Source organism: Toxorhynchites rutilus, chromosome 2 (genome assembly GCF_029784135.1).
Source record: "Toxorhynchites rutilus septentrionalis strain SRP chromosome 2, ASM2978413v1, whole genome shotgun sequence".
In the NCBI taxonomy this organism is placed as follows: Eukaryota; Metazoa; Arthropoda; class Insecta; order Diptera; family Culicidae; genus Toxorhynchites; species Toxorhynchites rutilus.
Window position 1 is genome coordinate 278,150,244 of NC_073745.1, and position 23,117 is coordinate 278,173,360.

Genomic DNA, 23,117 nt, shown 5'->3' on the forward strand with positions numbered 1-23,117 from the left:
TTCATATTTAGCATTCAAAAAGGCGAATTTGGAAACCTAAAAGTAACCTCTTAACTGTAGACCTTGCGAATTCCCATTTTCAAGCCTCGCTGCCGTCTGGTCGCTAGCTGGATGAATGATGAATCGCGTCTAAAGTATGCGTTTCTCTTCGTTTGTCGAGAAACGCCTTGGCAACGCTTCCCTGCTCAAAAATTTATGGACTGTACCATTCGTGGCGAGTATTATATTCCACCCGAAGCCGGCGGTTGTAAAACGGGATCCACAGATTGTAAACAATAATCCCAGCAGTCATATTTGATGGCTCTTTTCCATTTTCGTTATTCGCAGCGATTTTCCCTCTCAGCCCAGGCGAAATGCGATGAAACCCTAAGGATTGAATGGATACGGTGCGACTGCTTTGGCTCGGAATTTATAAACATCGTGTATGAGTTGTATCCGTTCTATATTGTGGGTGCGCCGGCAGTCGGGATGATGACTTGTTTGTGTTTTCGTTTGAACCCATTTTCCTTTCGGATGGGAATTGTCAAATGGAAAAATAACAATGGCCACAAAACAAACGCATTTCGGGAAGTGTATTTCCGATCTCCTCCTGGGTGGTATGAGCGGGGGTTTGACTTCATTTCGACAAATCCCAGCCTTTTGTTGGTCTTGTCTAATGGATTCCGTTATTGAATGGGTTGGTGATCAGAGCTCTAAATAATGCTAAATCATTCCTTCTGTGTGCCACCCAAAGAGCTTTTCGTCTGGTCTTCTGCATAAAGCCAAACCAAGTCTAAACAACGTCAACTCCGAACGAACCGGAGTAGCGGGAAAAGTGGAAACATTGCTATTGAAATTGTTTTCCTCTTCGGCCTCGTGTCGTTTCCGTCGTCGTATTGTTTCAACACAAACCCACAAACGCGTGGTGGGTGTTAAGGAACCCTTTCCGCACCCTGGCGTAAATTGTGTGCTATGACAAATCTCGCCTCTCGGCGGGATCAACATCTCAAAAGCGTAACGAGAAATACGATCGGAAGAAGATCTAGCCGCAATCCGTTTGATGATGCTGCTCGTGCTTCAGCGTCTGGCACACGAACTCTGTTGGCTCAGTATCAACCAGAGACACAGTCACTCCGCAATCAGATAATTGGGCAGATATGACGTATGTGTTTAGCCCACCGAGTCCTTTCTTGTCGGCTCATGTGGTGTTGGTATCATGTTTAGAGCCTGTTTGACATTCAGGCTGGATTACTCGGATGAAGTGATGCCGACAAAGGATGATTGAGGCCAATGCAATTTACTACAATGTTAGCAATGGAGCGATATCATGAATGCAACTATTATCCTGCCATTCGAGTCATTGATTATGGAAAAAATAAAACAATGTTTAATGTTACAACAACGGATGATAAAGCGTCGAATGTTAATCGTCGATTAAAGTAATCTCCTCCATTTTTCCCCTCTGCGGATACACATTACCGAAACAAAAGACAAACAAATTGAGCCGAATGCAGACGTATCATTGGGTGCCATTACGGGCCTACCTTACGTTGGTTATTTCGTTCCGCTTCTACACTCCACCCGAGGTGCATCCCCCTCCACAAGTATGTACAAGCATACAATCCAACCTAAACGACACGCATTGGGAAAACTGGAAAGTTTGTGCGAGTCTAATGCTCGTATTTATTTTTTGTTCTGTCTTCCAGCCCACTTCCGCCCCCCTCTGCAGAACTGTTGTTATGTTTTTGGCTATACTTGCGGCGGCCTCTGAGGCATTAATGGATGGTGATGACTAAACCACATCCACATTTTCCGAGGGGTGCCCGGTGAAACTTTGTCCTAATATCGGACGGATTATGAGGTTATTGCCTCGAATAAATCTCCGCCGGAAGCAACCGCCCGAACGGGGAGCGGATACCAAGCGGCGCGGTGGCGTCGGGCGTCGAAGGCGGAGTACCCAACCGCCACTGTAATCCGATGTTATTTGTTTGCACTTGGTTTGCCCCCGCTGCTAGGCTTGGTGGGAGCCGGGAGAGGTTTAATTTGTGGCGTTCAACTTCTGGCTCTGGTACGGACTTCGAGTGCGGAAGCGGAACATCTCGGAATGATTACCTTGAAAGTGTCGCTGCTATGACGCATCTGTGACGTATTTTCGGCTAAATTTATTAACAGTTCCCATGTTTGTAGAGCATGAGTGAAAAAGCAGCACGAGTGAGAATGATTGCTAGTTTGCTAGGGTCTCTATGTTCGTACACCGTACAGCTCAAACATTAGTTTAGACGTTAGCTAGTCGAATAATCCCAGTTTGCACGAGACAAAAAGTTTATTCATATATTTTAATCATTTGGGTAAAATATATCTTCAGGATTGCTGCCACTGTTGTCCTTTGCTTGAGCTTTCTGGTATTTTCCGCTATCAGATTGTGCTTGTCGGAACTGTGTGTGAGAGTGCGGGCGTATGGAATATGGGGTACTTTAGTGCACCAGAGACGCAGGAGAACAAAAAACAAATTATACGAAATGCAACTGACGACATTTGTGAAATATGGCTTTCTCTATTATCCATGTGGGGCGTATACGAATGGATCAGTATGGATAACATCTGCCTCGGTGGTGCGATTTGGCAAAGCGGGAAACGACTTGAGGTTGTGGTTTGATAATCTTGCTATATTTCATTTCTGAATGTAATTTACCATTGCGTGTAGATAAGATTTTTTTTAGTAAAAATTCGGTCGGTGGGTTGGTAAGAGGGGGCGAAATCATAGAGTACTAAATCGGCAGAAATGGAAAAAAGTAGATACAATTGTTATGATGAAATGAAAGAATAAAATATGAGAATTTAAGAATCGGAACGGAGGATGAATGGTATTCATTCTCTTAATGATATGAAGTACTATGGAGCAATTCCAAATGAAATCGACAAATGACAAAACATGAGTATTTTTGATTCGAATGAGAGTTTGTATTTTGTTTGGGTTATATGAGAAATATGAGTTTTCCACAGCAATTGAGATTCTTTTGAAAAGTGTAACTTTTGAAAAGGACGTATCGTTTTTAGTAAGAGGAATCTTTGATAATTTATATCTCGAAAACTATGAGTCGTACCGAAATAGTGTCTTAGAAAGAGTTATAGAGTATTTATGTTAAAATGCGAAAAACTATACACTGAGAAAAAATAGTACTCTATTTTTATTTACAAAAAAACTTCAATTTGCAATACCTAAAATATATATTTTTTATTTTTCTTATTTTTTCATATAAAATAGAAGTCATGTAGAAAATTTTAAAAAAATTTCCAATATGGTAAAACTATTTTTGACTAACTTTGTGGAACAACGAATTTTTATGAATTGTCGAAACTTCGAATTTTTGTATGTTAACAATCATTTAACCACAAATTATGAATTCTGATGTGATTTAAAATAAAATAGCTCTTTATCATTCTCCTTCTAAATGCAGCCATTCTCGAGATATTTGAAAAAAACATTTCTAATTTATTGTCTTTTTTAATTTAATTTTTTTGAATTTACATATGAGTGGCTCAAAATGAAAGGGGTGTAAGTAACATCGTTGATTTCCCTACATCGACTCTCTCTTTTGGTTTTAAATTAGCTGCAAACACATTCCCAGCTGTATTTGAGAGTGTGAAAGATAGGTCAGAAGCTCATCTATATGATTCTGTAGCAAACTCAAATTGGAACGTTTTTGCAGTTGAGTTATTAACTAAAGAAAACGTTGATGAAGAGAAATCGATCATATCGCTTACACCCATTTCCTTCTGAGCCCCTCATATGTATTTTTTAGTTTTTTTAAATTTTTTTCATATAAAATAGAAGTCATGTAGAAAATTGAAAAAAATAAGTCCATGATGGTGAAACGTCTAACCACCGTAAAAACATTGATTGCACCCTAAAACCTCCAAATGCCAAATTTGGTTTCATTTGCTTGATTAATTCTTGAGTTATGCAGAAATTTGTGTTTCATGTGTATGGCATCCCCATCTAAGAGGGGGAGGAGTATCTAACCACCATAGAATCATTTATTGCACCTTAAAACCTTCACATGCAAAATTTGGTTCCATTTGCTGGATTAATTCAAGCAAATGAAGTAATGCAGAAGTTTGAGTTTCGTTTGTATGGCAGCTCCCCTTTAGAGAGGGGTGGAGTGTCCAACCACCGTAAAAACATTTATTGCACCCTGAAACCTCCACACACAAAATTTGGTTCCATTTGCTTGATTAATTCTCGAATAATTCAAAAATTTGAGTTCATTTGTTCATTTGTATGACAGCATGGCAAATTTGGCTCCATTTGCTTGATTAGTTTTCGAATCATGCAGAAATTTGTCTTTCATTTGTATGGCAGCTCTCCTTTAAAGAGGGGGTGGAATGTCTAACCACCGTAAAAACATTTATAGCACCCTAAAACCTCCACATGCCAAATTTGGTTTCATTTTCTTGATTAATTTTCGAGTTGTGCAGAAATTGTGTGTATGGCAGCCCCACCTAAGAGAGGAGAGAGGAGAATCTACCCACCATAGAATCATTTATTGCACCCTAAAACCTCCACATGCAACATTTGGTTCCATTTGCTTGATTAATTCTCGAGTAATGCAGAAATATGAGTTTCATTTGTATGGTAGCCCCCCCTAAGAGAGGGAGGTGGAGTGTCTAACCATCATAGAAACATTTATTGCACCCTAAAACCTTCACATGCCAAATTTGGTTTCATTTGCTTGATTAATTCTCGAGTAATGCAGAAATTTGTGTTTTATTTGTATGGCAGCCACCCTAAGAGAGGGGTTGGAATTATAAAAACAATTATTGCACCCTAAAACCTTCACATGCCAAATTTGGTTTCATTTGCTTGATTAATTCTTGAGTAATGCAAAAATTTGTGTTTCAGTTGTATGGCAGCACACCAAGCCCCCCCCCCCCTAAAAGAGAGGGGGTGGATAGTCTAATCACCATAGAAACTTTTATTGCACCCTAAAACTTCCATATGCCTAATTTGGTTTCATTTGCTTGATTAATTCTCGAATAATGCAGAAATTTGTGTTTCATTTGTTTGGCAGCCCCCTCCCCCTTTGGCATGTGGAGGTTTTAAGGTGTAATAAATGTTTTTACCGTGGTTAGATACTCCTGCCCCCTCTCTTAGGGAGGGGGGGGGGGTGTGTGTTGTATGTGCCATGAAAATGGAACATAAATTTTTGTATTATTCGAGAACTAATCAAGCAAATGAAACGAAATTTGGCTTGTGATAGTTTTAGGATGCAATGAATGATTCCACGGTGATTAGATACTTCTCCCCCTCTTTTAGGGGAGGCTGCCACGTAAATTAAACACAAATTTCTGCATTACTCGAGAATTAATCAAGTGAACGAAACCGAATTAGGTATATGGAGGTTTTAGGGCGCAATAATTTTTTTTCACGGTGGTTAGAGACTCCATCCCCCTCTCTAAGGGGGAGCTGCCATACAAATGAAAGACACATTTCTGCATAACTCGGTTTTAGGGGACACAAAACGTTCCTATGATGAATAGACACTCCTTCCGTCTCTCTGAAGGGAGAGGAGGGGCTGCCATACAAATGAAGCATACATTTCCGCATAATTCAAGATTTATGGGGAAGAAACATTTCTAAGGTGGTTCGACACTCCTCCCCCTCTCTAGGAGGGGAGGTCTCCCATACAAATGAACCACAAATTTCTGCATAACTCGTGAACAAATCAAGCAAACGAAACCAAATTTGGCATGTGGAGGTTTTAGAGTGCAATAAATGTTTCTATGGTAGTTCGAAACTCCTCCCCCCTCTCTTAAGGCTGTCATACAAATAAAAAATAAATTTCTGCATAACTCGAAGACTAATCAAGCGGTTCAAAAGTTATGAATTTTTAAAGAAATTCATTTTTGGGAAAAGGTTGATTTTAGGACCATCCTTAAATGAAATTGGCTACCCTAACGAAAACATAATGATCTAATGGTCTAATATTTTGCAATAAAGAACAAAACTACCACTTTTCATAGTCGGGAGTGGGTGCATAGCTCGAGAACTAGTCAATCAAATGGAACCAAATAAATTTGACATGTGAGGGTTTTTGGGTACAAGAAAAGTTTCTATGATGGTTTGATATCTCTCCCTCCTATGGGAGAGGATAGGGGTCCCTTAGAAATATTACACATATTTCAACAACCATATTCAACTCGAGTAGACCGCGAGTAATCGGTTTTCGACCTTACTTACCTTAGTTTCAATAAAATGTTTATGTATAGTTATAAAAATATAATTAAGAATTCGGCTCCTTTAAACTTATGTAACTGAGCCTGTAAAAATAAACGAATTTAATAAAAAAAAACAACCATATTCCAGGAGGCGATCTGGCGTAGTGGTAACATCCATACCTCTCACGCTATAGGTCACGAGTTCAATTCTCACTCCCGACATTCTTCCAAAAATGGAAGCAAAGTGACGAACCAGCCAAATGAGTTGAAAGTCACTAAAAAAAAAACATATTCCAACTAAACATGACCATTGAAAATTTTCGGAAAACTCTGAAGGGAACTGGAAAATTTTGGAAAATTGGATTTGTAGAGGACCAATTGGAAGATCAATCGAAGAACAGTTCTATGATTGGACCCAGAAACGTGCATTGATAACAAAAAATCCATTTTGGGTGAGACGAAATTTGCCGGGTCAGCTAGTATATTATACAAATGCTATACAAGTATTTTGGAGTAGTTAATTTTTTGTGATTGTTAGGCTCATTTATCGTAATAAACAGAGATGCCAAAACATTTGCTAGAAATTAATTAGGTGTACATTGTAATAATTCTTTAGTGACAGATCTGGTGGCCCTGAAAAACGCCAATGCATTCGCGAGAACAAACCGCCATATGTCGAGCATCCCCACCCCTCTCCCCCTCTAACATTCCTGTTGGACGTAGTATTGCATCGAAAACAAAAAAACAATCTGTGCAAACTACTCGATTAAAAAAAAGGTTGTGGTAAGAAATGTGATGTAAAGGGCCAAGGAATGTCATGTAACAAAGGTAACTACATTGTGTTCAAAAAACAGTTAAAATCTCTTATCACCCGATAAAATATTTTCCATAGATATATAGATTTTGTTTGAGGGCACATTTTACTTACTTACCAGGCACTTTTGAAAAACAGAAAAAAAAGAAAAAAAAGGAAAAAAAGAAAATTACATGTTTTTATTCTAAATATCTTGAAGAATGGTATAATTTAGCAAGACTACTTCTTGTTAAACCATACAAAACCTCCTATTTTTTTTATTCTTATTTGTTTATTTATTTTCAGAGAAAATAGAAAAAAAATACATCGAGGAAACTACGAATTTGAATCTAGGGCTTTCATTGTGATTTTTTAGTTTTGATAGAGTAAAAGAAAAGTTCCGGTGTAAATAATATCCAATCGCTTCTATCGTAGGATTATTTTTCTTTACAATGATTATTATACTAAAATTTCATTATTGTTTTTTATATTCAATCATGTTTCTCAATTCAGAGCACAACAATATTCGGTTTATGTTTGGAAACTATTTTTGATTCGAATTTGATTTCAACGATTTAAGTGCCGACGAAAGTACTTTGTGTTAAATGTCTACTGTTTATATGAAATTGATTACACGGAAATGGTTCTCATAGTTGATAATAAAACTCGAATGCAGATATGTGGTATTGTTCAACCCCATTAAACGAACATCTTGAGTTTGAACTACTTACCTAATCGGTCTTCAAATTGTGAAAATCTAATAAAAATCCTCAATTTTATGTTTAATTTCAGATCTGCAGCGCCAATCCATCGTGGATCATAAACGTCTGACCGGACAGTATCGTCATAAAACTAGGAGCTCACTTGCTACTGAGGCCCAATGAAAAAAGGAGGCAGAAAGATGGGCTTCTAGGAGTAAACAACATTACAATTCAATTTTCATCTGAAATGAACCAAACTTCGGCGGCTGCGGAGGGCTTAGAGTACACAACCGACGCGACCCTGGATCGCATCGGGTAGATACACTGTGTGAAGGCTGAACCGATTTATGTTCTCAGGATCCAGATCCCGAACAAAGCCCGGTCCGTCCGTTCGGAGGAAAGGTACCGTCATTTTGCCGTGAAGCGAGGAAGTCATAAATAAATGATGCTAATGGAATATAAACAACAGTGAATTTTACGCGTGCAGAAAAATAAGCAATACAATTATGCTTTCGGGCCGGCTGTTGGAGTTAAATTATTGCTGAATAAATAAATTCTCGAGCGAGATGTGTTTGTACGCCGCCGTTCATAATTAGTGTCAGTGGGTGTATTCTAATGTTTGGTAAACACTGAGCAATCGCTTTTTCTGTGCCACGTCGAGCACAAACCGATGGCGAAGTGAGAAAAGGGGGTTCAAAGTGGTATCCGAAGAAACCGAGTGATTTTCATACTGTTGTGCCGTTCGACAAGGGGGAGTGAGGAGAAAAGTGGTATCCGAGAATCGGTGTGAAAGGAGCAAAAATGTGGCTTTTCGGATTTTCCCTGCTAGTGATCGTGTGCACCGCCAAGTGCACCGAGGCAGATGTTTCGGTGGAGGCTGCTTTCCAAGGTAAGCGAATATTGGGGGGTTCGATTGCGACTCGGGTTTGTGGTGAGAATGTTTAAAGACTATCAACGAGATTGCTCAAATGGGGTTGGATGGATTCAAGTGGCGACAACCTAATGTGATAGAAAAGTTGACATTGAAGGTGATAAAACGATCCTCATTTACCCTTGACATTGGCAATGTCACTCGAATCAATATTTTCTCCCAAGCGACAACGATTAAATATTTATAATTCTCGGAGCACGAAAATTGTTCCAATTAGTGTGCCAATAAAGTGGAGCAGAATGTCTGTCGTCATTAAAGCATGCCCAACATCTATGTTACCAGTGGTACTTTGTTCGACTGTCGCTGCGTGGTAATTACTGCAAAACACTACCGGGGAATACCAACCAGCGATCTACGGCATTCGTGAGACACGCTCAATAAGGCTGCAACCACACCCGCGGGCTTGGTCGAGGGTTCCCTCTGTCGATGCTGCCCGCTATTCCATTAATAATGCAATTTAATTAATTTTCAATAAACTTCTTGGCAACGGTTCAATTTTCTGTTCGAACTATTCGTGCTGCTTTTGTTGCTAATGCAGGACGATTGTCTTGGGAGACGGTTGGCCGCCTCTATTTCTATCTATTCTATATGTATCGTGTTTCTGTGTGTACCTTTGGATTTTCTTCATACACGTTGTGCTGCCGGATAGAAAGTATCAAGATACAATCGACAAATTGAATTGTGAAATGAACCGAACAGTCGCAACGTTGTGTGGAGAGAATGTTGAATCCTACAGTCGTTACACTGCAACGATTCACGATGCTGCACTCTGTAGATCGTCTTGAATATGCCACAGAGGTGATATATAGAAGTCATCGGGGCATAGGGCATCCCCGGAGATAGTGAATGAAAGTGCTGATAAGGTTTGGCCCTCCTTGTGGTGTAATCACTATCGATGCAAATAGGTTCGAGCCGAAGAAATGGGCTCTCTGCATTGAAAATTCATGACAAACAACTGGATAACGAATTGAATAGAATTTTAATTCGTTCGTAGTGTGAAAGTTCTGCAAGATTTTTTTTTTGAATTCGGAGAGCATAGCTAGGTTTTTTCTCTTGTGTATTGAGTATATGGATGGGGCTCCAATTATGAGAAACAAATAAACAAGATTACTATGTACTTATAAAATTGATTTTCAATTTTCGATTTTTCTACACTTAGCTACAACTTCGGTTCCAATAGCAATTGCCCTAGTGACCATCCACAGACTCCGTGTAGAAGTATTGTAATGAGAGGGAGCTTGAAGCGTCATTCCCATTTGGGAGATCGCCAAAATGCCTCAAATTATCCCGCATGATTTCTGGATACTAGAACATGCAAAGTTTGTTTTCCCAATAATTCATGTTATGATAATTTATTTTAAACAAAATCAATTAATTCTTCGAATCCATTTTTTGCAAGAACAATTTATGATGAGATTTTTTTTGTTCAAAGTATGTTTCCTCTTCAGGTCCTCAGTACGTTACATTCAAGATCATTATAGGAATTTTAGCAAAATAGCCAAACATATGTGGTTTGGCGTTGTCATCTTGAAAAACACATTAGTTATATTCATTCACATATTGTGGACGAGCGATATAAAACAAAATTGGTCTTATATTTTTCGATGCAGAATTAATACAAAAGTTTTCAGCAATTTGAAGAATATTTTCCTTTCCTTTTTTTTCTATGTGAGAGCAGAACATGGTTGATGAAATGATATATAGGTAAACCTGTTTTTGTGCGGGGGATAAGGATCGCACAAAAAATAATCGCATAAAAAAAATCGTAGCTCTACAATTTGAAAAAGTCATAGGATGATTGTGTCCGAGACACGACCGCATAGTTGACGTAGGATTCCGTTAGGCTATCTGTTGATTTTGGATATGTTTGAAGAATTACATCGTTAAACTCTTTGATAATGATTTGGTGACCCTGAATAGGTCCGTTTTGTTTGGTTGTTGGGTATTGTTTGTTCACTCCACTAGTGTTTACCGAGTAATGATGACAGAAGGATGGTAAATAGTCGTTGGATGGTACGTATCAGATTAAAGATACTGAAGTGGAACGAGATATAATGAAAACCACCCTCTGTGATCCTAGACGAGAAGTCTCCTGTGATATGTATGGATGAAATAAAGAAAAAAAAATCACCAATTCAACCCAATGCGAATTTTAATTGGATTAACAACACCTGTAACTATATGTAGAGCATATAGGAAATCACTTTTTCTAATATTTCTTCACTTCTCCAATTTTACTCGCCGTATAAACTTTCCTTGGGTGAAAATGAACGCAACCAAACAGACAGCTTAAACGACCCGTTCTCGAGCGGGAACACACCTTGGTTTTTATTTATGAAAATTGAAATAAATCGTTTCATATATCAAGTCATTTTTAACACAACTGCTACCATATACAATTTTACACTTACACTTGTGCTAAATTTTTCACAATACACGATCGATCACTGATATGAAATTTCACAAAGCAACCAACATTAAAGTTCCAAATATATTTTAATTAATCAACTTACTTGCAATAAAAAAAATGCCCCCGACTTGAATATATTTTGCAATGCCGATTTCCCCTAGGCAGCCTGGTTTTGATGTCTCTGTTAGGGAATACATTTCGGTAGGAACGAAAGCTCCCCCGACTTGCATATATTTGCAATGCCGATTTCCCCCAGGCAGCTTGGTTTTGATGTCTCTGTGAGGGAACACATTTCGGTGGGAGCAAAAGCTACCCTTACTTCTATGTATTTGCAATGCCGATTTCCCCCAGGCAGCTTGGTTTTCGACCAATCAGAAGTGGGTATTTACTTTAGGGTAGTGGTTGAGATTTTTCAATTGTTCGATAGTTAGGTTAATGACATATACTATTTTCTTCAATATAAAAAATTGTTATGGAGTGCCGAAATCGATTGACGCAAAAATCTCATCAATCCATCATGAAATGACTGAGCAATAAGCGTTTGAAATTGGACAATTTTCACGATGTACTCGATTTCCGATTTTCAATTTGTACCTCAATATGTTCCCGAAAGACGTAATCCTACGTCAAAAAACTTTTTTTTATGCGGTGGATAGGGACCGCATAAAAGAAGTTCCCTTATGAAAATAATCCAAATTCTGGTTTTTGAGAAACTTTCCAGCTGATTCAAATGGCTTTATTTAGTTTTATTGAGACACATATGATTTAATCTGCTTGTTTATCAATTCGGATATTATTTTAGAATGGTAAAATCAGCTGAAAATCCATAGCTAGTGCTATCTGGCGCACATCAGACATAGGAGGTGCATTCTTAGTTCGCTCTTTATTCCGTGAGGTGTTTAAATTGATGATAACTTGCTCTTCATTCTCAAGACAGCGGCCAGCGAACAGTGAACAGATTTTCTGAAAGTTTCCCAAATAGCCTTTCTCAGGACCTTGAGATAGAGTTTTAGCTTCCTTTAAATTGACCTTTTTCAAGGCTAAAGCTGAACAAACTAAATGGTTTATAGCCTCTTCAATCTATCACAATTTTACTACTAGGAAGAAGTCAGTAGCGAGATTGCTGCAAGTAGTTGACTACGACAGCGGTATATTTTATCCAAAAATATTCCGAAATCAACTCGCATCAATGTTTTTGGTTGGTTAACTACGTCCACGCAACAATCATCAGCGATGGAGATATCGTATCACCAAACATTTTCACAGATACACTATCAAAGCACCACATTGTTTTCTGGTTCACTCGATCTTGGAGTGCTCATCTATTTGTACGCTTCGCTCTACGTCGACTACTCTGGAATGATCCTCAGAATCTCCCCAGTTTCGAAGATTCTAAGAGCTGTAGGATTCTGGATTTAAATCTGCTATGCGAGCGACGTAATACAGCAAAAGCTCTGTTTGTTTTCGATCTCATATGAGAAAATATCGTTTTCCCAGAAGAAGAAATCTGCGCAATTACTATTCTCTTCGCCTTCCCCTCGCCATGAGCCCGTTGTAAGCATTGCTCGCGTTTTTAAATGATCGTATAGAGCTCATTGACTTTAATATAACAAGAGAATCGATAATAGACCGCCTTCCCGTAACCTGCCATAAAGAAGAGCAGTTGTCGAAAATGTTGTGGAATCGTACTATTGAAACTTATCGAATCAAAGTTAACATTTCAGTTAAAAAGATTTCGTAACTACCATAAGTTTAAATAGTACGATTATTTTACCGAATTCAGCTACCACAACATGCCGGACTCCGTTGAACGGAAATTCCAAACATGAATAATCTGGAAAAACTGTTCTCCGACTAACAAATATCTCGGTTCTAAAACCATGTTATCGACGCAAAAAATGAATTCCTGATGAAAATGATGCATATTGAACCTGTTTCAATTTCAGTTTCATAAAGTCATCAATTTTTTTGAATTCATAGGATTAACCAATCGGTTTGTTAAACTTGTGCGGCAGTTGAGAAGAAACCATGATCACCGAATGCATCAGGAGCAGCGAGGTTGTGACTTGCAGGGCCCTAAAATTTCAATTCAATTGACCTATCGTCACCCAATTTTGAACCTATTGCCTTTCAATTTCATGCAAACTTATGCAGGCTGAAAATAGTGCTACTCTCTCTTCACGCTCAATAAAGAGATTATCACTTCACCTTCGTCACCTCCTTCCATTTCACGTTCATTTCTTTCATTCTTAACACCGAAGCAAAGTTATCAAATCGTCTAATGAAAATGAAAGGTTCTTTTTTTTTTTTTTATTTAAATCGTTTATTTTTACAGGCTCAGTTACATAGGTTTAAAGGAGCCGAACTCCTTACTGTATTGTTACTAGTATATATACATTTTTCCTTAATTCTAATGTTAATAATATAGGAAACCGATTACTCGCGGTCAACTCGAGTTTAGAAGGGTGACATATTTTCTTCAGGAAAAGGAGGGGATATGAGGATATGTTGACAATGATCACACTCACACTCTCAATCACATTCTCAATCACACTCATCACACTCAATTCTTAAACCTATCTTATATCTAATATGTATTTACATTTCATCTTATTTTTTAAAAAGGGATCCGATCTCTCACAAAGGAAAAGGAAAAACTAAGGGTATAAGGACAATCACACACGAAGATCGATAGCTTTAAGGAATACATATATTTGGGACATGTAATCAAGGTCTAACCGAGCCAACACGTCTCTCACCGGCACATTGGGCTGCCTTCCTCGGGCCCGAAGGGTGACTACTAAATTCGATCTGGCGACAAGATACAGCTCGCACGACCAAACAACGTGCTCGATATCGTGGTAACCTTGGCCACAAACACAAAGATTGTTGTCGGCAAGATTAATACGAAAGAGTAGCGCATCTAACGAACAGTGATTGGACATGAGTCGGGAGAAGGTGCGAATAAAGTCCCGACTCAAGTCCAGACTTTTGAACCATGGTTTGAGGCTAACCTTAGGGATAATCGAGTGGAGCCACCGGCCCAATTCATCTTCGTTCCATTTGCGTTGCCAGTTAACTATGGTATTTTTGCGGACTAAAGAATAAAATTCATTGAAGGCGATTTGACGCTGATAAATATCGCCTTCAATTGCACCTACCTTTGCTAATGAGTCAGCCCTCTCATTACCCAGAATTGAGCAATGTGAAGGGACCCAGACAAAGGTAATGACATAACAGCGTCTGGATAAAGCACTCAAAATTTCTCGTATTCTCTCAAGGAAGTACGGCGAGTGCTTTTCCGGCCTCACTGAACGGATAGCTTCGACAGAGCTAAGACTATCCGTTACAATGTAATAGTGTTCAACAGGTCGTGAGGCGACGCTGTCCAGCGCCCAGTGTATCGCTGCCAATTCCGCAATATACACTGAGCAAGGATTCTGAAGACTGTGTGAGGTGCTAAAAAATTCGTTGAACACTCAAAATCCTGTGGACTCATTCATAGAGGACCCATCAGTAAAGTACATATTATCACAATTGATATCCCCATACTTTTCATCGAAGATCGTTGGAACGATCCTCGATCGAAGATAATCTGATGTTCCATGGATATCCTGCTTCATGGACAGATCAAAATGCACAGAGGAATTGATGTAGTCAGGAAAACAAACACGGTTGGGAATATACGAAGAAGGATCAACCTGCATGGAGACGAATTCATGATATGAGCTCATGAATCCAGAATGAAAATTTAGCTCGATCAGCTGCTCAAAATTTCCGATCACCAATGGGTTCATAACCTTACACCGGATGAGGAACCGAAGAGATAATAAATTGAAGCGATCTTTTAGTGGGAGTAGGCCTGCCAAAACCTCGAGACTCATGGTATGCATTGAGGGCATACATCCCAACGCAATACGGAGACAAAGATACTGAATTCGCTCGATTTTAATGAGGTGTGTTTTGGCAGCTGATTGAAAACAGAAACTGCCATACTCCATCACTGAGAGAATAGTTGTTCGATACAACATTATAAGATCTTCGGGATGGGCTCCCCACCAGGTGCCGGTAATTGTACGGATAAATTTTATTCTTTGTTGACATTTTTTACTCAGATACCTAATATGGGCCCCCCAAGTACATTTAGAGTCGAACCAGACCCCAAGATACTTGAATGACATAGCATGAGTGATCGGTTTACCCAAAAGTTGAAGCTTTGGTTTTGCTGGTTTATGCTTCCTAGAAAAAACCACCATCTCTGTTTTCTCCGTGGAGAATTCGATCCCTAGCCCAATGGCCCAGGTTGAAAAATTGTTCAAAGTATCTTGTAAGGATTCTTGCAGGTCCGATTCGTTTGATCCTACGACAGACACCACTCCATCATCTGCAAGTTGTCTTAGGCTGCAATTTTGTGTAAGGCAATTGTCAATGTCGCTTACGTAGAAGTTGTACAAAAGGGGGCTTAAACATGAGCCCTGGGGGAGTCCCATGTAAGAGACCCGACTTACTGCCGAATCTCCGTGAGAAAAGTTCAAATGTTTCTCACAAAGCAAGTTATATAACATATTATTCAATAGAGGCGGCAGACCCCGAGATTGTAATTTGTCTGACAAAACCTCTATTGAAACAGAATCAAAGGCCCCCTTTATGTCCAAGAATACTGAAGCCATTTGTTTTTTTTCGGCGTAAGCCATTTGAATTTCGGAAGAAAGCAACGCAAGACAATCATTCGTCCCCTTGCCCCTGCGGAACCCATATTGTGTATCTGAGAGTAGGCCATTCGTTTCAACCCATCGATCAAGGCGAAACAAGATAATTTTCTCCAACAATTTCCGTATACAAGACAGCATTGCTATTGGGCGGTACGAATTGAAGTCGGACGCGGGTTTTCCGGGTTTTTGAATAGCTATAACTCGTACTTGTCTCCAATCATCTGGAACAATATTATGCTCCAGAAACCGATTGAATAAGTTCAACAAGCGATGTTTCGCCACATCAGGGAGATTTTTCAGCAAGTTGAACTTAATTCTATCCGATCCCGGAGCAGAATTGTTACATGAAAGGAGAGCAAGAGAGAATTCTACCATCGAAAACTCGGAATCAAGATCGCACCTATCTTGTGGTATATCTCGAATAATTCTTTGCACTGGAGCGGAATCGGGACAAACCTTTCGTGCAAAATTAAAAATCCATCGATGTGAATATTCCTCGCTTTCATTGGATGAAGAGCGATTTCTCATGTTTCGAGCCACTTTCCATAATTTTTTCATTGACGTTTCTCGTGATAAACCTCCCACGAAATTTCGCCAATAAGCACGTTTTTTCCCTTGGATCAAGTTTTTAAATTGATTTTCAAGGTCCAAATACGTCTGAAAATTTTCAGGGGTTCCACGTTTCCGAAAAGCTTTAAATGCATTCGATTTATCTCCATAAAGCTTGGAACACTGGCCATCCCACCATGGATTGGGAGGCCTTCGACGAATAGTGGAACCTGGGATGGGTTTCGTTTGAGCGCGAACCGCGCTGTCATATATCAAACGAGAAATGAAGTTATACTCCTCCAATGGAGGCAAACCATCTCTGGAATTGATGGCTAGAGCAATCGCGTCCGCATATTTTTTCCAGTCAATGTGTCTTGTGAGGTCGTATGCCATGTTTATAGATTCAGAAGAATTCGACCCAATGGTGATAGAAATTTTGATTGGCAAGTGGTCACTACCGTTGGGATCCTGGATTACATTCCACTTGCAATCTAACGATAGTGAATTCGAGCAAAGCGAGAGGTCAAGAGCACTTGGGTTAGCAGGAGGTTTAGGTACACGTGTTGTTTCCCCAGTGTTCAAAACGGTCATATTGAAGCTGTTACAAAGGTCATATATCAACGATGAACGATTGTCGTCGTACTGTTCCCCCCAGGCAGTTCCGTGAGAGTTGAAGTCTCCCAAGATTAATCGTGGCTCAGGAAGGAGTGAGCACATGTCAACAAGTTGCTTGCGGCTAACCGCAGCTCTCGGAGGCCAATACAAGCTGACTATACAGAGGTCTTTGCCTCTGATGTTTGCATGACAAGCAACAGCTTCGATCCCTCCAATAGGTGGAAGGTCAATTCTAAAAAATGAGTGACACTTATTGATCCCCAATAGTACCCCTCCGTATCTGTCATCACGGTCCAAGCGTATTATATTAAAATCGTGGAAAGAGAGATCATTTTGAGAAGAGAGCCAGGTTTCGGATAGAGCAAAAACATCACAATTGAGTTTATGAATTAGAAATTTGAATGTATCCAATTTAGGCATAAGACTACGACAATTCCACTGTAAAACAGTGATATCTCCGACCTCTCTATTTAAATTAGACATCAAGAGAGATAATCATTGCAAGGAGGGGCCATGTTTGCATCAATTGCTGCAAAATTGTCTTTAGTACTGGAAGCATTGCGGTGACAATGGTTCTGATGGAGTCGGAAACATTAAAACACGTGAAGATTTGATCCACAAGGTCAGACAACTTTATAAATCCCGATTGGGAAGTTGAACTTGACGGAAAAACAGGGACAGTTGGGGTTTTTGATGTCCCCTCGAGTGCTGGGTCGTTCGAAGGTGAACTATTACCACGGAGGCCAGGAGGGACAGGAAAGGTTCTTGTATCGAATGAAAATGTCTTATTTCGAATGAAAATATCGTTTCAGTTCGAATCGTATTTACTGAAACTAATGAAAATGACGATGTGCAGAATGCCAGCAGGCGAAATCAGGTGTCCGCGCTAGCTGTGTGCCTCATTTCAATTACATTTTTTTTAAAGATGCTCCGGGAAAATCCGGTTTGGAGAAATGGAATCGCATGAAGCTTTCAATTGAAAGCAGTGATCGTCCTTTTACATTTGAAATTGAAAGTGACATACAGCATATTCAAATGATAATGAATAGGGCAGTTTCAATCGTTAAGTGAAAGCGTCTGCTCTCAAATTAAAAGGAAACGAAAGCAGAACGAAAAAGAAATTGAAGAATCGATGTTTCAGTATGCGTAGTGAATAAACACAATCGAAATTGAAATTGACTGAAGAGAAAGGAAGTAGCAAAAAAGTCATTTTCATCTTTAAGTTTCCAAATTGTGTGTGTGTACTACAGTTGCAATTATCATTAATTCATGAAGTTTAATAACTTGACCACTGACCAGCAATACAGTCTCTCGAATTCCTTGATATAGAAAACCATGATGCAGTAGCGACAGTTTGATGATGTTGGATCTAATAGACTTAGGCTGACCAAATCAACCGTTTTGAAAGAAACGGTCGCGTTTATCCATTTTTTATTGTTCCGTCTTTTTTATCAATTCGTACCGTGTATGAAGAAAAAAATGTAGTAATGTCATGTTATACTACGTGATTTATTTGAGAACCATTGCTATTAACTATGATTGCCTACCACAAGTGATCAGTTTGCGATCTTTTTAACATTTATTGGACTTGTCGAATAGGTATGCATCTGTCGCTAAAGTTACAGTTAATTTGATGAATTTGTTGGAACTCTTCAACAGAAAGTTAAAGGAAGAATATTTATTTTATTTATTTATTCATTTTCGTCAAACAAATGTAAACTACATAGTTATATATTAATGTTACAATATTTTCTTAAGTTAAATTTTATTCCTACGGTATATGTTTCTTTTTAACTGTTTTTTATTCATTGTTGTGTCAATTAATTCGCAGTGCTGACTGTACATACGCATCATGCGATTAAGAGGCGCGTTGTTTGCATAATTTGTTCTAGATGTTTTGGTTAGAAACAAATTGCATGTTCTTAGTTGACGCCCAGGTACATAGAAATTAAATTTTTCTAGTAATTCAGCTGATTGTACTCGCATTGCATTGCAAATTTACGGTGTTCCTTTAGTGATTGGATGTTTATGAGCATGCAGCGTACTTCATATGAAGGAAGTGGAAATGAGGTCCAGTTCAACTTACGTAGTGCAAACAAGAGAAACTGTTTCAGGACTGACTCAATGCGTTCTTCATGTACGACGGGTTCGTACATGGGGACGACGGGTACGTTTGGAATATACGGGTTCCAAACGATGTTACAGTATTCCAGAATGGGCCTTACATATGTGATTTACAAAAGTTTGATTGTGTATGGGTCCTGGAGGTTATGTGAGGAGCGTTTGAAAAAGCTTAACACACTATTTGCCTTATTGATTACAGACTTGTAGTGTTCTATGAATGTGAGTTTACAGCCCAGGACGACGCCTAGATCTCTAACTATTTCACATTTTTGTACATTTTGATTTCCAAGACGTATTACAATATTTGGTACATGATTTTTTTCTGCTAAATGTAATGGAGGAAGAACAGGGAAGAACTATTGTTAACTATACTTCTATACTATAAATCTTGAAATGTTTAATTGTTTGGTTTTCTTCTCGGTTTCATTCATTCAATAAACTATTCAAAAATGTTGTATTTTTGGTTTACGTGTTCCGTTATTATTCCTTCCTAGACTACAATGTGTCAGGCTACTTACCATTCACGAACACATAACCAAAAATGAGTTGATGATTTTAATACTTGCACAGAATGAGAGTATTCACTTTTGTTGCATCAAATGAATGCACGAAGCGACGAAAAAATCCTGTTCGATATCCGAGCTGAACCTGACAACGGACAGCACGTTCAATGATTGTATACATAATCTCTTTCTACCTATCGTGACTCACTGCGAGTGTAGAGCGATGAATGTTATATAAAAATTACAAACGTCGTCATTTGGCGATGGCCCCAGAGTCGAAATTATGTATCAGTAGCATTCAGGATTGGTGTTGTCATGAACACTTTGCGGCCTACATGAGTACAAATTGTGTAGCAAATGGGATACTGTCGACGGTGGTTCTATTGCCTGACGTAAGTCAATTTAGTTTGCGACATATAAACCGCTAGAAAAAATGGTTTTTGCTAGTGGTTTCTAGCTAGCAGCACACTATCAATGACACTATTGTAGTTATTCGTTGTTTTTGTCCGCGTTTGTTTAATCTAAAAATATATTTTCGGCGCCAGCGAGATATAATTGAATCCGTTGTGAATAGCAATGGGTAGAAATGACGAGCCAAAAAGAAAGTAGAGTAGCAAAGCGTAAGGGATAGCAGCGTTAAAAATAAAAATATAATCTGTCTACCGTTCCCTGAGTATCTAGCTAGCTGTTTGTTCGTTTAGGTAATACTGGCTGACACTATTGATCGGGTGCAGTTGTCGTAATAGAGTATGAATCATTCATCTTGCGTAATCCATATGATTGTGCTGCTTCAAAATGCATGAGATGCAGGGTTCAACGTTTAGCGAGTTAGGCGGCGGTGACACTGGATGCAGAAAAGTGGTCGTACGAATTGTATGCAATAGTGCAAGTAAACAACCACATTGAGTTGAATTGGTGTGGTTACATTGCTTCCCCCTTGCTTCGTTCGAATTCGCCAGCTTCTATCGAACAAAATTGGTTCTCTTCGTACAATCAAATTTTCGTGCGTACTTCGAGCCAATGTCACCTTACCCTTAGAGACAAAGAAGAATAAGGCTGATGTCACATTAGGCGGATTCGCCGCCGCGGATTCCGCGAGTAAAACCGTAGCGGAGGATCTACAGTGTATTGTGAATGAGCCATGTCACACAGAGCGGGGCGGTTTTGAAAGCGAATTTATATCGAGAAAAAAACCGTCGCGATATCCGCGGCGGCGAATCCGCCTAATGTGACATCAGCCTAAAGACTTCCAGTACCGAAATTGACCAAGAGGTTTGGTTCACATGCTTGTGTATCATGAAGTAGAGTTCTCTTGTTCTCGTTTGTGTCATAATTCGTAGCATGTAACAACAAAACGAATCGTCATTCTTCGGCATAAGCTTCGAGTAACCGGTCATGTGCTGTGAGCGTCTCCGTTAAAGCATTGTTTTCGGTTACCGTTGGCTGTTATTTTTTTTTTATCGCCCGGGTGTGCTTTTTTCGCGCGTTTTCGAACTGTTCGAGATATCGTAAAACGCAGTCTGACTCGGAATTAGTGAGAAAAGCAGAATCATCAAAGCCTGGCAAGGCCAGCCGGCTTTCAGTTTTCGCCGATTTGTCGCCATCGCAATCGAAGTCGGACATCGGTGCTCAGTTGCACGCACACAATACCAGCGCGATTCGCTGTTCACTTACAGCAGTGTGAAGGAGAGCATCACTTCTTAGTGGTGTGTGATAGTGCCGAGCGCTCAAGCGCTCCGATTGAGAAGCAAGCAGCGGTTGCCAGTTCATCAGCACTGGGTGCATTGTGGTGAATAGAAATAAATAAGATATAAGATTTTTTTTTTATTTTTTTTATTTTGACGTAGGACTACGTCTTTCATTTCTATACCGGGGTGTAAAATCAAAGTTTCGAAAACGAAAGCGTTACGCCGAAGACCGAGATTTTGAGTGTTAATAGCTCCTAAACAACTGAACGAAATGGTATGATAAACACTTCATTCGAAAGATAAAATGTCTACGCGTTCTATACTTGTTACTTTCTGATCCAAAAACTTGTTTCAATAGTCTTAAATTTGCTTTCAAAATAGGCAATTGAAATCACCAATCGGTATATAAGCGAGCGCCGCTCGGAAATCCACTCAGTTCTAATTGAACAGCGATTGGAGCATGTTGTCGCTGTTGTGGTGAAGCTCTTCATTTATCATGAAAGCGCGGATGAACGTTGTCACCAAGAGCCTGTTTGTGCACCTTAGACCAGAAGGGAATCCATCAGGAGGAGAGTGATGCTACAAACGGTTCCCCGGGAAGATCTCGAAGCAGCCGCTACACACACACACACACACACATACACGCACGGAATTCTTTCCGTTTGGATCGAAAAAGATCCGGAAAATAATCTGCCAGTTCCTCTAGGAATTTAAAAATACATTCATGTGAAAGAATTTATTTGAATGTTTTCTATCCATGTAACACTGTGACCAAATATGTTTCAATCAAGTGCTATTAACAGATGGTTATCGAGTTAGCATTAACCACTGGTGGGCTTCCAGTATCGAGGAAAATGTGGAAATATCTAATCGTTACTGAAAATAATCTGCCAGTTCCTCTGGAAATTCAAAATTACATTCATATGAAAGAGTTTATTTTAATGTTTTCTATCCATGTAACACTGTGACCAAATACATTAGGTTTTGCGATTTTTCAATCAATCGCAATCAACAGGATAGCTTCTGAAGATTATTCTTCCCCATCAGTAGGATATTTCCGTATCCAATATTGGATGCATAAAACCTTGTGCCTCCAACGTAACGCTCTCGTTTTCGAAGTTCTCCAAATATTCATTCATTCAAAATGAATTCAGATTCAACTTCATACAAATGATCTCTAAATCAACGATAGTCCTACGTCACCCTTGCGGTTATACCATAGATATAACCCACTTCCTGTTTTTTTTTAAATTATTATTATTATTAAAACAAAATATTAGATTAGAGGTACCAATTACGGAATGGCAGAAGGAGGGGGAGGATCTCCAGATATGGAGATCTCTGATGATGACTCCCCTCTGGTTGAAAAAACAAATAAAGGAACAGCGAAGACACTTAAACGCGTTCCTACATCAGAGGATGTTTCGTCCGGGGACGAGTCTGCTAACTCTAGCAAGCCCCTCTCTAAAAAACCTGCAAATATCTCCTCTCCAACCCCCCTCGCTCCTACCCCAGCTCAGATTTCGCCTCCCCATCCTGTTGTTCCCGATCCCCTTCAATCCTCGTCATCTCCTTCTCCTCCTTTTGTCTTCTCTCCACGTGTCAAGGTCTATCCTGAAGATGCACCTGGAACTGGTCCGTGGGTTGTTTTCTTCAGGCCTAAGCCAAACGGAAAAGCACTTAATGTTATTCAGATCATGAAAGATCTGGCAAGATACTCCTCCGTGACAGAAATTACGAAGGTTAGACCGACCAAACTGCGTGTTGTCGTGGCTGATCGGAAAGACGCAAACGGTATTGTCGTCGACCAGAGGTTTACCCTGGAATATCGTGTCTACGTGCCTTCCCATGACGTAGAAATCTCGGGGGTGATAACCGAAACGGGTCTGACGT

The 23,117-nt window shown here is 39.4% G+C and overlaps 1 protein-coding gene across 3 annotated transcripts in view; it reads left to right on the forward strand.

Moving 5' to 3' along the window:
• LOC129768435 (uncharacterized) overlaps positions 1-23,117 on the forward strand; it is a 622,376-nt gene that overhangs the window by 47,229 nt on the left and 552,030 nt on the right. For all 3 annotated transcript variants that reach the window (XR_008741679.1, XM_055770090.1, XM_055770091.1), the window contains exon 2: positions 7,784-8,581. Coding sequence is in view for 2 of the 3 variants with exons in the window: in XM_055770090.1 (XP_055626065.1) it covers positions 8,494-8,581 (88 nt within the window). In the remaining variant the exon portion in view is untranslated. The remainder of the gene's footprint in view (positions 1-7,783; positions 8,582-23,117) is intronic.